This window comes from Girardinichthys multiradiatus, chromosome 3 (genome assembly GCF_021462225.1).
Source record: "Girardinichthys multiradiatus isolate DD_20200921_A chromosome 3, DD_fGirMul_XY1, whole genome shotgun sequence".
NCBI classification, from domain to species: Eukaryota; Metazoa; Chordata; class Actinopteri; order Cyprinodontiformes; family Goodeidae; genus Girardinichthys; species Girardinichthys multiradiatus.
The window spans coordinates 19,668,840-19,681,616 of NC_061796.1; the positions used below are offsets into that span (position 1 = coordinate 19,668,840).

General features: G+C 40.2%; 1 protein-coding gene across 2 annotated transcripts in view; it reads left to right on the forward strand.

The window, feature by feature from the left end:
* The window catches only part of oxr1a (oxidation resistance 1a), a 240,598-nt gene that overhangs the window by 4,013 nt on the left and 223,808 nt on the right, over window positions 1-12,777 (forward strand). The window contains exon 1 of one of the 2 annotated variants that reach the window (XM_047356486.1): window positions 12,168-12,304. The exons of the other annotated variant lie outside the window; for it this stretch is intronic. Within the exon in view, the coding sequence (XP_047212442.1) occupies window positions 12,183-12,304 (122 nt within the window). The 5' untranslated portion in view covers window positions 12,168-12,182. Of the gene's footprint in view, window positions 1-12,167; window positions 12,305-12,777 lie in introns of those variants that run through there. 2 annotated transcript variants of the gene reach the window in all.

Here is a 12,777-nt window from a genome sequence, read left to right on the forward strand (position 1 = left end):
TACAATACAAACAGTTGGATGTTGTTTTGATATATTCATTAAAGTTTATATATTAAGAAATAAATATTTTAAATTGAATTTTTTTCAGAATTTATTATTAAATAAATTAACATTTATTACCACATAAACACACACGGTACCGAAAACTGGTACCGTATGAGTATCGGTACCGTATCGGTTCAAATGTGAAAGGTACCCATTCCTAACTCTCATTTGTTATTAAATGAAGATGCATGAACCTGGAATGCTGCAGTGTGATTGGATGCATTTGGAATACATGTAAGGCTCTTCTTAGAGTCGTTGCATCAGATAGACCGGATGGAACATCACTGCTAAAGATCGCCTCTAAATCTGACTCGTACCCATCTCTGCTTAAACCCTCTAAACCCTCAACTGACGTCCTGTAGAAGTTACCTGGAGCCCGAACCACCATGTAAAATGGTAGACTCAGAGCTGCACAAGTTATCAAATTGCAATCATCATCTCATTTATCAGTGTCTGTGATATTGCAAGGGACTGCTTTAATAATGTATTCAGTTGATTATTACATTTTAAGAGCTGTGGTTTTAGGCCCTGATTGCCAATAATAGACATAGAATTTAGTGGTCTAGATGCTAAAGCTGACAGAGAGTAGTGGGGATTTTGTGTTTTAAAAAAAAAAAGAATAGAGTGAGGAAATGCAGGTTTAGAACAGACATTCCCTCACCGCTTGCAGAATGTACAATACGGTGCTGTTCGCCTGTTAACAGGAACCAGAAAATGGGAACATATAACTCCAGTTCTGGCTTCACTCCACCAGCTTGATTTTAAAAATGTTGCTACTGGTTTTTAAGGTTCACCTTGTTCTTAATGGTCTTCCCCATTATATTTAAAGGATGCCATACATCCACAAGAACACTAAGGTCAAACAGCCAGCTGATCTTAGATGTTCTGAGGTCCAATCAGAAAAATTGAGGTGATTGTGCCTTCTCTGTTGCAGCCCCAAAACTGTAAAGTAATCTACTGATTCATATAAAAGCTGCTCATAATCTCGAGATGTTTAAGGGGATTTAAAAGACCCGCTTCTACTCCTTAGCTTTCAAATTAAGCGGAACTTGATATCTTAACTATTTCTATTTTTGTATTATTGTTGTTTTTTTTAAACCAATTATTTATTTTATTTATGTCTTCTGTGTGTTGTTTCTTTCAAACTACTATCAATTATTTTGTTTTTGCTGTGCAGCACTTTGGTGCAACTTGTTTGTTGTAAAGTGCTTTATAAATAAAGCGGGCACTGACATTGACGAACAAAGCGAACCAACCGAGGAAACAAACGCTGCTCCATTTTAAAATGGCTCAAACTGCTCTGGATGGATAAAAACATAACACCCTTAGAAGAAAGAAGTGCAGTTGCATTTATGTTTAAAAAGTTGGCTTTATTTGAAATGGTTAACTATTTGAAAATTTCACACACATCAAATGAGTTTCAGACTGTATTATTCAACTGCACATTCAGTTTTAAGCTTACTTTTGCACTTATACCTTTTAATTCCAAATTAGAGTTCCAAGTATTTTTCCTCTAATTATATTGTGAAAGAATAATTTTCCCTCTAATGGATACAATTAAAAAAAAAAAAAAAAAAAAATCCAAGAGTCTAGGTTAATGTTATATATTAAACATTTGTTTGCTATTGTTTAAGAAAAAAAAGAAAAAGTTCTAATCAATGAAACGTTGAACTGCTGTAACGTTTGCAGTGAAAAATGTCAATTATGGTTAGAAGATTTATTTGAAATTAGGGCTGGTACTTGTTTAAATGTGAATATCTTGTATAACTTTATGATTGTAAAACTTAATGCCAGGTGACATTTGAATTCAACCCTGCTACCTGCAGTAAACCACTGGATGAATGCAAAGGCACTTATTAGTATGTCTTTTATATGGTCAGGATGGGGACAGCATGGAGTTGCAAAATGCATGTAAGTAGGTCATACGGTTGGGAAGGGGGAGAGATGCACAACAACAAGGAGTTTGTATTTGTTGATTTCTGTCCTACCTGGATATGAAGGACTCCACATATTCCTTACAATATGTTGCTGTAAAGATGGCAGGGATAGCTTTGTAAAGGACCTAATGTTTAAAACGACATGCTGTTTTGTAGACCAAACATCTACCCATCACTGTTTACATCTAGAATTTCACTGCTTTCGTTGGGCGGCCTGCTTTATCCCACAGTCTAATCTTCATAATCTCCAAATGGATTTATGGGGGATGAACATTCTTGGCAGTCTTCTCAAAAGAGCAGGTGAACAATAAATAAGGTCGAGGTTGAGCAGTAATAAGACATGGCTTACTTCGTGGTGGGCCACGCCTGGATTTGGTCCTTTATAACTTTACCTACATACAGTAAACAGCTCCATGGAACTGGTCGGAGGATTAGAGGATTTGCGGTACTAAGCCGTAGGAACCTAGCCCAATAACCCCCTCATGTCTCCTCCTCTCTTGCGCTGTGCACCAATCCACTCTCCTCTTTCCTCCCAGTTGGCTCGGCAGTGTGCCATGTGACTAAGATCAGAGATCATATGGATAGGAAGTTGGAGGCACTCTTTGGAATTTCATAGAGTGATTAAATCGATTTGCCCTTTGATTGGTTTTAAAGCAGTGAGTCTACAACTTAACCAGAGCAGACGTGAAAAAATGGCTACCATTTTTAGAGAAATTTAGATTTTTTTGTGTATTGTTTCATGTAAGCTCGCTGTTGACAAAATTACAGCCATGTGCATTCATCTCTTGCTTTGGTAATGCAGTCATAGTGGGACAGTGCCTGAAAGATGGTGAGCTGTCAGTGGACTAAAATCTGTTTGGCCCCAATGAAGTTGAGCAAGCATTGCCTTTTGTCTTACTTGGAGACAGCCTGAAAGCTAACTGAATCACAGCAAGGGGACAGGGTCATTGTTGAGTGACACTCTACAGGCGTTTGTCTTTCAGCCTAATATCACACTGTGAAGTGACTCGGCAGAGGGCTCCCCCAACCCAGCCTGTTACATGCCTTTAACTCAGAGTGACAGTGTTCCAGTTCCTGTGCACACCTTGCCACCAGCAACTCTGCTGGAAAGATGAAGTTTTGCTTTTGTTGAATTTACTGTTGTCATCATGGGCGGCTGACATGAACTCCCAACTGGGAAAGCAGCATGTTCATGTTCCGAAAATGGTGATCTCTTTTTCCTCTTTTCCATTCACGGTTCCAGCACCGCAGGGCTCTACTCCGTTCAGCCTTACTCTGTTCAGCACGAAAGCCGCTGTGTTTCCATTTATTTGCTGACGGATGGAGTTGAGGCTTAAAGCCCCACCTCCAGCCGCAACGTCGTACACTGTGCCGTTATTAACCCTTGCTGTCTTATGGTTCAGTGTTAGCCTACCAAGCATGAGATACGTTTGAAGTGCAAACATGCAAAGTAAATTCTCATTCTGTCAATTTAAATATAAGTACATGTGTTAAACTGTTTAAAAACCAAATTGTATATAAGACTAGTGTCTTTAAGTGTGGAAATTAATAAAACATCAATTTCCTTGAACAAATACATAAATCAATGTAACATTACGACTGACCCATGTAGCTTGTTGAACCCCATGGTTGGAAAATTTGATGATGTAAGCACATTCATCAGAACTCCGACCCGCACCTCTAATAGCTTCTGTATATACACTGCTCAAAAAAATAAAGGAAACACTTAAACAACACAATATAACTCCAAGTGAATCAAACTTGTGTGAAATCAAACTGTCCACTTAGGAAGCAACACTTACAATCAGTTTCACATGCTGTTGTTCAAATTGAAAAGACACCAGGGAGAAATCTTTGGCGATTAGCAAGACACACTCAATAAAGGAGTGGTTCTGCAGGTGTGGACCACAGACCACTTCTCTGTACCTATGCTTTCTGGCTGATGTTTTGGTCACTTTTGAATGTTGGTGGTGCTCTCACACTCATGGTAGCATGAGACGGACTCTACAACCCACACACGTGGCTCAGGTAGTGCAGCTCATCCAGGATGGCACATCAATCCGAGCTGTGGCAAGAAGGTTTGCTGTGTTTGTCAGCGTAGTGTCCAGAGCCTGGAGGCGCTACCAGGAGACAGGCCAGTACACCAGGAGACGTGGAGGAGGCCATAGGAGGGCAACAACCCAGCAGCAGGACCGCTACCTCCACCTTTGTGCAAGGAGGAACAGGAGGAGCACTGCCAGAGCCCTGCAAAATGACCTCCAGCAGGCCAAAAATGTGCATGTGTCTGCACAAACGGTTAGAAACCGACTCCATGAGGATGGTATGAGGGCCCGACGTCCACAAATGGGGGTTGTGCTCACAGCCCAACACCGTGCAGGCCGCTTGGCCAGAGAACGCTAGGATTGGCAAATTTGCCACTGGCGCCCTGTGCTTTTCACAGATGAAAGCAGGTTCACAATGAGCACATGTGACAAACGTGACAGTCTGGAAACACCGTGGAGAGCGATCTGCTGCCTGCAACATCCTTCAGCTTGACCGGTTTGGCAGTGGGTCAGTAATGGTGTGGGGTGGCATTTCTTTGGAGGGCCACAAGGCCCTCCATGTGCTCGCCAGAGGTAGCCTGACTGCCATTAGGTACCGAGATGAGATCCTCAGACCCTTTGTGAAACCATATGCTGGTGCGGTTGGCCCTGGGTTCCTCCTAATGCAGGACAATGCTAGACCTCATGTGGCTGGAGTGTGTCAGCAGTTCCTGCAAGATGAAGACATTGAAGCTATGGACTGGCCCGTCCGTTCCCCAGACCTGAATCCGACTATCCAGGAGTTGGCGGATGCTTTAGTCCAGGTCTGGGAGGAGATCCCTCAGGAGACCATCCGCCGTCTCATCAGGAGCATGCCCAGGCGTTGTAGGGAGGTCATACAGGCACATGGAGGCCACACACAATACTGAGCCTCATTTTGACTTGTTTTAAGGACATTACATCAAAGTTGGATCAGCCTCTAGTGTGTTTTTCCACTTTAATTTTGTGTGTGACTCCAAATCCAGGCCTCCATTGGTTAATAAATTTGATTACCATTGATGATTTTTGTGTGATTTTGCTGTCAGCACATTTAACTTTGTACAGAACAAAGTATTCAATGAGAATATTTCATTCATTCAGATCTAGGATGTGTTATTTGAGTGTTCCCTTTATTTTTTTAGCAGTGCATGTTACTGTGCTGGATGCGGGTCATTGCACATGAAACCTGCCAGAACTTTAAAATGAAGTTGTATCAAAAGCAGTCATTTGCCACGGTGGCAATTGCAGCCAAACACAGAGCACTTATATTCGCCATGCATGATATACAATCAATATACACTGTTGCAATACTGTAATTCTCTGAGAACATCATTGTGAAGAGTAAAAAACACTTTTTTCTTTTTTTTTGTTGAAAATCCAGATTCTTTAGACCAACAAAATATTGTGCATGGTCTGTAAGCGCTTTTACAAGTTGCGCACAGGATAATGGTGCGACCTCAGCTTACTAGGTTGGTAGCAGACATAAAATCAATACAACAATAAAAGAGTCTTTAAAAAAATCATGAGTTGAGTGTAATCAGAGACTCATAATGATCCGATAAAGATCATTCTAGGGATCTGATCAGTTCAACATCTCTGCTATAATGGCAAATATAACCAAAACACACATTTACTGGCTAGTCCATGCTTGTTTTATAATATTTTACGTACGTATGCCCACAAAAAAGCTAATTTAGCTGATGTCCATTGAGAAGTCATATTGTTGCTGTAGAGTGTAATGGATCATCTTACCTACTGGATCAGTCTTTTCCCAAATGGGTCTTTGAAACACACAACACTACCTGTTTAAAGGTGCCTCCAACACACTTGTTTCAGAGAAATTGGTTGTACATATAAATTTTATTACATTTTGCAGAAGTGTGATAATAACTCCTTGAATATAAATCAGACCTGTTTTTAAAAGAAAACTAAAACAGTGGACCAGGATTCTAAATGGTGTTTCACTGGAGTTTGGTTAAAACATTAAAAACTTTTGAAATAGGAAAAATCAATAGATTTAGATATAGCTTAACTTTGACTACCCTTTTGATTTTCCGTTGAACTGTTGGGAAAACTATAAATTTTGAAACTTAAACAAATGTTTTCTTCAAAAAACAAGGCCATCAACTTTAATCTTTTGCCATTTAGATCTGCAACTGACATTTTAAAGTTAATGTCACCATTACTGCTAATTGATGTTTACATGCTAAATTCTAAAATGACAAGGCCTTAATGATGCTTTTCTGGCAAATTGTCATACTGGGATATTTTATTTGCCTACATAAAGTGGTCTGATGTATTTCTATCCAAGAATGCATAAACTAACCTTACACATATGGCTGGTTTTCTCCGAGAGGATCAGATGAGTTGCCTTTTGGAACATAACAGGCACTACCAATAGCCCAACACAAATCTGACTGTCAGAAATGACAAAGAGGGTGTTTATTCCTTGTGCCGTAATCGACTGATCATTACCATGATGGCATTGCGTTTCCTGCCAGGCAGTTGTGACCCTTATTAGTTCAGCAAATGGACTGCAATCAGGGTTGGTAAGTGCCATCAGATCCAGGCGAATTGTGAATTGTGAAGAGAAAGGGGAGATGAGGGTTTTGGGGGGGGGGAGATGCAGACTAAGGGGCAAACAAGGGACAGCAGTGAGGAACAGAAGGGAGGATGACTCATATTACTGCAGCACACCGGGCCCTGATTGAAATGTGAGTGCAGAAACTCCACTAAGATTTTGGTTTAGTCCGGTCTGGACATTTAACATTTATCTTTGCAAATGCTCAACAGTTTCACCTTAAGAAGAGGCTTGTGCTGAGCTCCAAGCAGAAATGTTCTACCTATCAAGTTGTAGATGTAGCAATAATGAAAATAAAATGAAGTGACTACACCATTATGAATAGAGCAGATTTGTTTCATTCAAGTTGAAGTCTAAAGGTAGGTGGACTTGCATTGCCTAAAAATATCTAGCCCTGCCTGCTGTATACATGTGGCCATTGCTGTGCTTCTTTCTTTTGCTATTCTTTCTTCAGTGCTTCCTTTGTAACAGTTTCCACTTTAACTTCATGCTGGGCCAGCTAATCCTACCACAAATCAATACTCTACCTCTCTTGCTCCATCTGCTTTTTCCACGTGAGGTGCCAGCTCACCTCATATCTTCATTCACATTGTTGGCTTTTTTGTGAATAATGAAGCCTAAATGACACAGTGTTATTGTTTACATCAGAAGTCTAGATAAAACATCAGAACACATTAGACATGTGCAGAGGGCCTTTAATAAGTACTTTTACCCACTGAAGTTTTTTATATTTTAGCACATTACAATCACAAACATTAATTTATCTGATTTATGATGTATGTGATAGACCAACATAAAGTTGTGTACAATTGTACTTGGAATGAAAAGGAACCCATTTTACCCTTCTTATCTGACCAGAATACCTTGTTCGCCAGGCTTGCTGTGTCTCCTATGTGGCTTGCGCCATGGCGCAAATGGCACTTTCTTTCAGCAATTAATTTCTTCTCGCCCTTCTTCCTTAAAGGCCGCATTTATAGTGTGCATAAATAGTTATGCTGTTCACACATTTTTCCACCTGTGGGGTGGATCTCTGCAGCTCCCACTGAGTTACCTTGGGTCTGTTGGCTAATGTGTTTTTTGCAATTGTTATGTGTAAGCAACTTATTTTCCTTCCAGTTCCAAATTATGCATTACTTTGTGTCAGTCTATCATGTAAAAGGCCAATAAGGTGCTGCATAACATAACATCCTTATAACTACATTCTACAAAGTAGATCAGTGTAGAAAGCATCCCGTGTCTAGTTGTACAGTACACTCTACCAACAGTTTGCAGCTGTTGTTTTACCATCATCAGCTTTGAACAGAAGTGTTGTCCCAAACACCGACAATACTTGCTGATCCTTCTGTGAGTCTCTATCTATTACATGCTTGGATGCTGATGGTGTTTGCCAGCGTGATTTGCATGGCCAGAGACAATTAAGCTGAAATGCAAGGTTGATTTAATGAAGCTTGTCAGGAAAAACATCCTCAAACAAGTTTTGCCTTTGAGATGGAAGCAGACAAGAGCCCATGATGCCAGGGGGTGAGCATGACTGCAGTAATGCTTCACTGAGTAGGGATAAAATGAAAAGACAGGTGAACAGAACCAACAGAATATGCCCTTGACATAACCAATATATTTCTTTTCCTGGGGGATCCCAATACATTCCCAGAACAGAAGGGGTATGTTGTCCCTCCAACTACTTCTGGGTCTATGGCTGAAACAATTAATCAGGTTAATCATGATTAATGGATTATTGAAATATTTGTCAACTAATTTAGTAATCAAATAATCATTAACTGGTGTATAGACTCTAAAACATGCAATTTGCTGAAAAAACAACCCACTCAGAGCAGTATTTAAGCCAAAACTGTACAAATATATAAATTTAACATTTAAGATGGAATATGCTCTATCCAGAATTCCTCAAGTGGCTTAGCTGTAGCTTCACCTGATTCAAATTCTGTAAAAATTCTCCTATTAACCCCTTTTTGCTATCAGATTATTAATCGATTAATCAGATAAATAGTTAACAAATTAATCAATTAGCAAAATAATCATTAGTTAAAGCCCTATCTGTGTCAACCTTCTCCTGGAACCTGCCCAGGAAATCTCCAATGGGAGATGCCCAACAAGCATTTCAGATCCAATACTAAAAGCGTTTGCTACAGAGGAGCAGCAGCTCTATTCCGAGTTCCACCTGGACAATGGTGTTCCTTACCCTGTCTCTATGTTTAAGCTCAGCAGCAGTACCAGGAAGCTAACTTCAACCTCTTGCATTTTGTTCTTTCCCACATGATCATGACAAGGTGAGGTTTTGAATGGAGAAGGACTGGTCAATCAAGAGCTTTGATAGAACCTCATTGCACAGGACCAATTTGATAAGGCACCTAATGTGTATAATGCTAAATCCACCAAAAGTTCTGTTGAAGAGTTTGAAGCCGGCAATTAATTTGCTTTGGTAATCAGGAACCACTTTGAGGGCTGCTGTCATCATAAACTGAAGAATAACTTTAGGGAGCCAGGTTCTGTGGGACAGCCAGTGGTCAGAGTAGGAGGTTGGAAACTGTGTGGGTTTTTTTACAAACCGGATTCCAAAAAAGATGGGACACTAAACAAATTGTGAATAAAAACTGAATGCAATGATGTGGAGGTGCCAACATCTAATATTTTATTCAGAATAGAACACAAATCACAGATCAAAAGTTTAAACTGAGAGAATGTATCATTTTAAGGGAAAAATATGTTGTTTCAAAATTACATGGCGTCAACAAATCCCAAAAAAGTTGAGACAAGGCCATTTTTACCACTGTGTGGCATCCCCCCTTCTTCTTACAACACTCAACAGACATCTGGGGACAGAGGAGACTAGTTTCTCATGTTTAGAAATAGGAATGCTCTCCCATTCATGTCTAATACAGGCCTCCAACTGTTCAATCGTTTGTCACACCTTCCTCTTTATGATGCGCCAAATGTTCTCTATAGGTGAAAGATCTGGACTGCAGACTGGCCATTTCAGTACCCGGATCCTTCTCCTACGTAGCCATGATGTTGTGATTGCTGCAGAATGTGGTCTGGCATTATCTTGTTGAAAAATGCAGGGTCTTCCCTGAAAGAGATGACGTCTGGATGGGAGCATATGTTGTTCTAGAACCTGAACATAGTTCTCTGCATTAATGGTGCCTTTCCAGACACGCAAGCTGCCCATGCCACAAGCACTCATGCAACCCCATACCATCAGTGATGCAGACTTCTGAACCGAGCGTTGATAACTACTTGGGTTATCCTTGTCCTCTCTGGTCCGGATGACATGGCGTCCCAGTGTTCCATAAAGAACTTCGAATCGTGACTCATCTGACCACAGAACAGTCGTCCATTTTGCCACACTCCATTTTAAAAGACCCCTGGCCCAGTGCAAACATCTGAGCTTGTGGAGCTTGCTTAGAAATGGCTTCCTCTTTGCATTGTAGAGTTTCAGCTGGCAACGGCGGATTGGACGGTGGATTGTGTTCACTGACAATGCTTTCTGGAAGTATTCCTGAGCCCATTCTGTTATTTCCTTGACAGTGGCATTCCTGTTTGAGGTGCAGTGACGTTTAAGGGCCCAGAGATCACGAGTATCCAGTAGAGTTTTATGGCCTTGACCCTTACGCACAGCGATTGTTCCAGATTCTCTGAATCTTTTGATGATGTTATGCACGGTTGATGATGATAACTTGAAAGTCTTTGCTATTTTACGCTGGGTAACACCATTCTGGTATTGCTGCACTATCTTTCTGTGCAACAATGGTGGAATTGGTGATCCTCTTACCATCTTGGCTTCAGAGAGACACTGACACTCCGAGAAGCTCTTTTTATACGCAATCATGTTGTCAATTGACCCAATTAGTGTTCATTGGTCTTCCAGCTGTTCATTATATGCTCAATTTCCTTTTTCCAGCCACTTATTGCTACTTGTCCCAACTTTTTTGGGATTTATTGACGCCATGTAATTTTGAAACATATTTTTCCCTTAAAATGATATATTCTCTCAGTTTAAACTTTTGATCTGTGATTTGTGTTCTATTCTGAATAAAATATTTGATGTTGGCACCTCCACATCATTGCATTCAGTTCTTATTCCCAATTTGTTTAGTGTCCCAACTTTTTTGGAATCCAGTTTGTAATTTATTTTTTTATTTTATTTTATTTTTTACCATTTTGGATGAGAAGTCCATCACTGTGAGAAATGAGATACAGTTTTATCATTTTAACTGGTTGGGAACCACTGATGTCAAAGTAGTTCCTACCCTCTCTACTACAGGTCCAACCCAGCAACACCAGAGCTGTAAAACACTAAGAGGTCACCACCACCTACCAGGTGTTTTAGCTGAAAACACTGTTTGCTTTATTGACTGACTTCTTTGGCAGAATGATGTGGCTTGGGTTGTTCCATATTTGATCATGCATTACATCTCTTGCACAGCATCATGTGAAGCATGAAATCAAGGACGGTCTGAACAAAGAAAATCACTTTCCCAATATCAAACATCGCAATACTACTGCTAATTTTGCGATGATGCTATTGATCCGATGATTAACCCACATTTTTATCTTTTCTTTCTTTTGTTGGCACGCATAGTGTTAATGCATATTCAACCAAATACTACTACTAAACAATAATTTGCAACTGTGACTTTGAGATGATGATTATTTGATATTACCTTTATTGCTGTTTTGTGACAATGCAGAAAATATGAAAAAAGGCAATGAAAATAAAGGGATGAGAGCCCAAAATATGGGTTGAAGTGCACACCCCTAAGCTTGTTGTGCACAGGGGACTTCTTAAATCTTGACTGAAACGTCAGAAATACACAATGTTTTCGATGTTTGGTTTACCAGTGCACCCATCTGATCTAGTTAGCCAATGAAGGCAGTGGTAGGACATAAATTGGATTTATGGCTCTTTGAAAGAAGCTGGATCTTGTGGATCTGTTCTTTTTAAAGAGATATTCAAAGGACTGACTAATTTTTATCTTTAAGAAGCCAACGTAACTCAGTTTTTCTGGGAAATAATAAATTTAGCGTGTACGTTTAGATGATGTCAGGCACTATTTGCATATCAAATGAGGACCACATACGTTCTCTACTGCACTCCACTCCTTGTGCCTTTTCTCTGTCTCACTCAGCGGCAGGGCAAAGGAGGAGCATGTCAGTGCATCTTTGTGAAACACTACATACAGGAAAGCTGTGAACCGGTTCCCATAGATTCTGTTTATTTGTGGACCTCACAACTCTTGTTATAGACAAATCTCCGTCGTTTTTACCACGGAGACAGGCGCACAATCTTTTCAAATGATGCTAGATGTTGCTCTGAATGCAGTGTTAAATGCAGTTCTCATTTTGTTTTCCTTCTACACCAGCTCTAACCCTCACCCAAAATTGTTGAAATTGAATATGATGTGGGGAAAGGAACACTAGACCACATGAGTAGCTTTTGTTTTCCTCAGCAGCTTGACCGGCGTATCCCTGTCGGTGCTTGATTGGCAGCTGAAAGCTGGCTGGGTCCCGGCAGGGGAAAATGAGACAGAGGAAACAAACATGCTGAGTTGGTTAGACGGTAGAACTGAGAGGAACGAACCGCACCAGCATCTCAACAGTAGAAAAGAAGGACAATCTGAATGTTGTTCATGCAGCAGAGCAGCTTTTTCTGCTAAAGGAAAGTATGTTAAATTTTGTTTTTTAATTATAAGTTTTAATTGGTTACATGTATGGTTCTTTTTAATAACTAAGGCTGCTCAGAGTGAGTATCAAGACTCCTGCAGCTTGAAAGAAATCAAGTTGATTCAAATCCTGAGGAAGTCTCAGTTTTATGGGTTCCATGTACAGTACAGACCAAACGTTTGGACACACCTCATTCAAAGAGTTGTCTTTATTTTCATGACTATGAATATTGTGGCTTCACACTGAAAACTATGAATTAACACGTGGAATTATATACTGAACAAAAAAATGTGAAACAACTGAAAATATGTCTTATATTCTAGGTTCTTCAACGTAGCTACCTTTTGCTTTGATTACTGCTCCACACACTCTTGGCATTCTGTTGATGAGCTTCAAGAGGTTGTCACCTGAAATGGTTTACCAACAGTCTTGAAGGAGTTCCCAGAGAGGCTTAGCACTTGTTGGCCCTTTT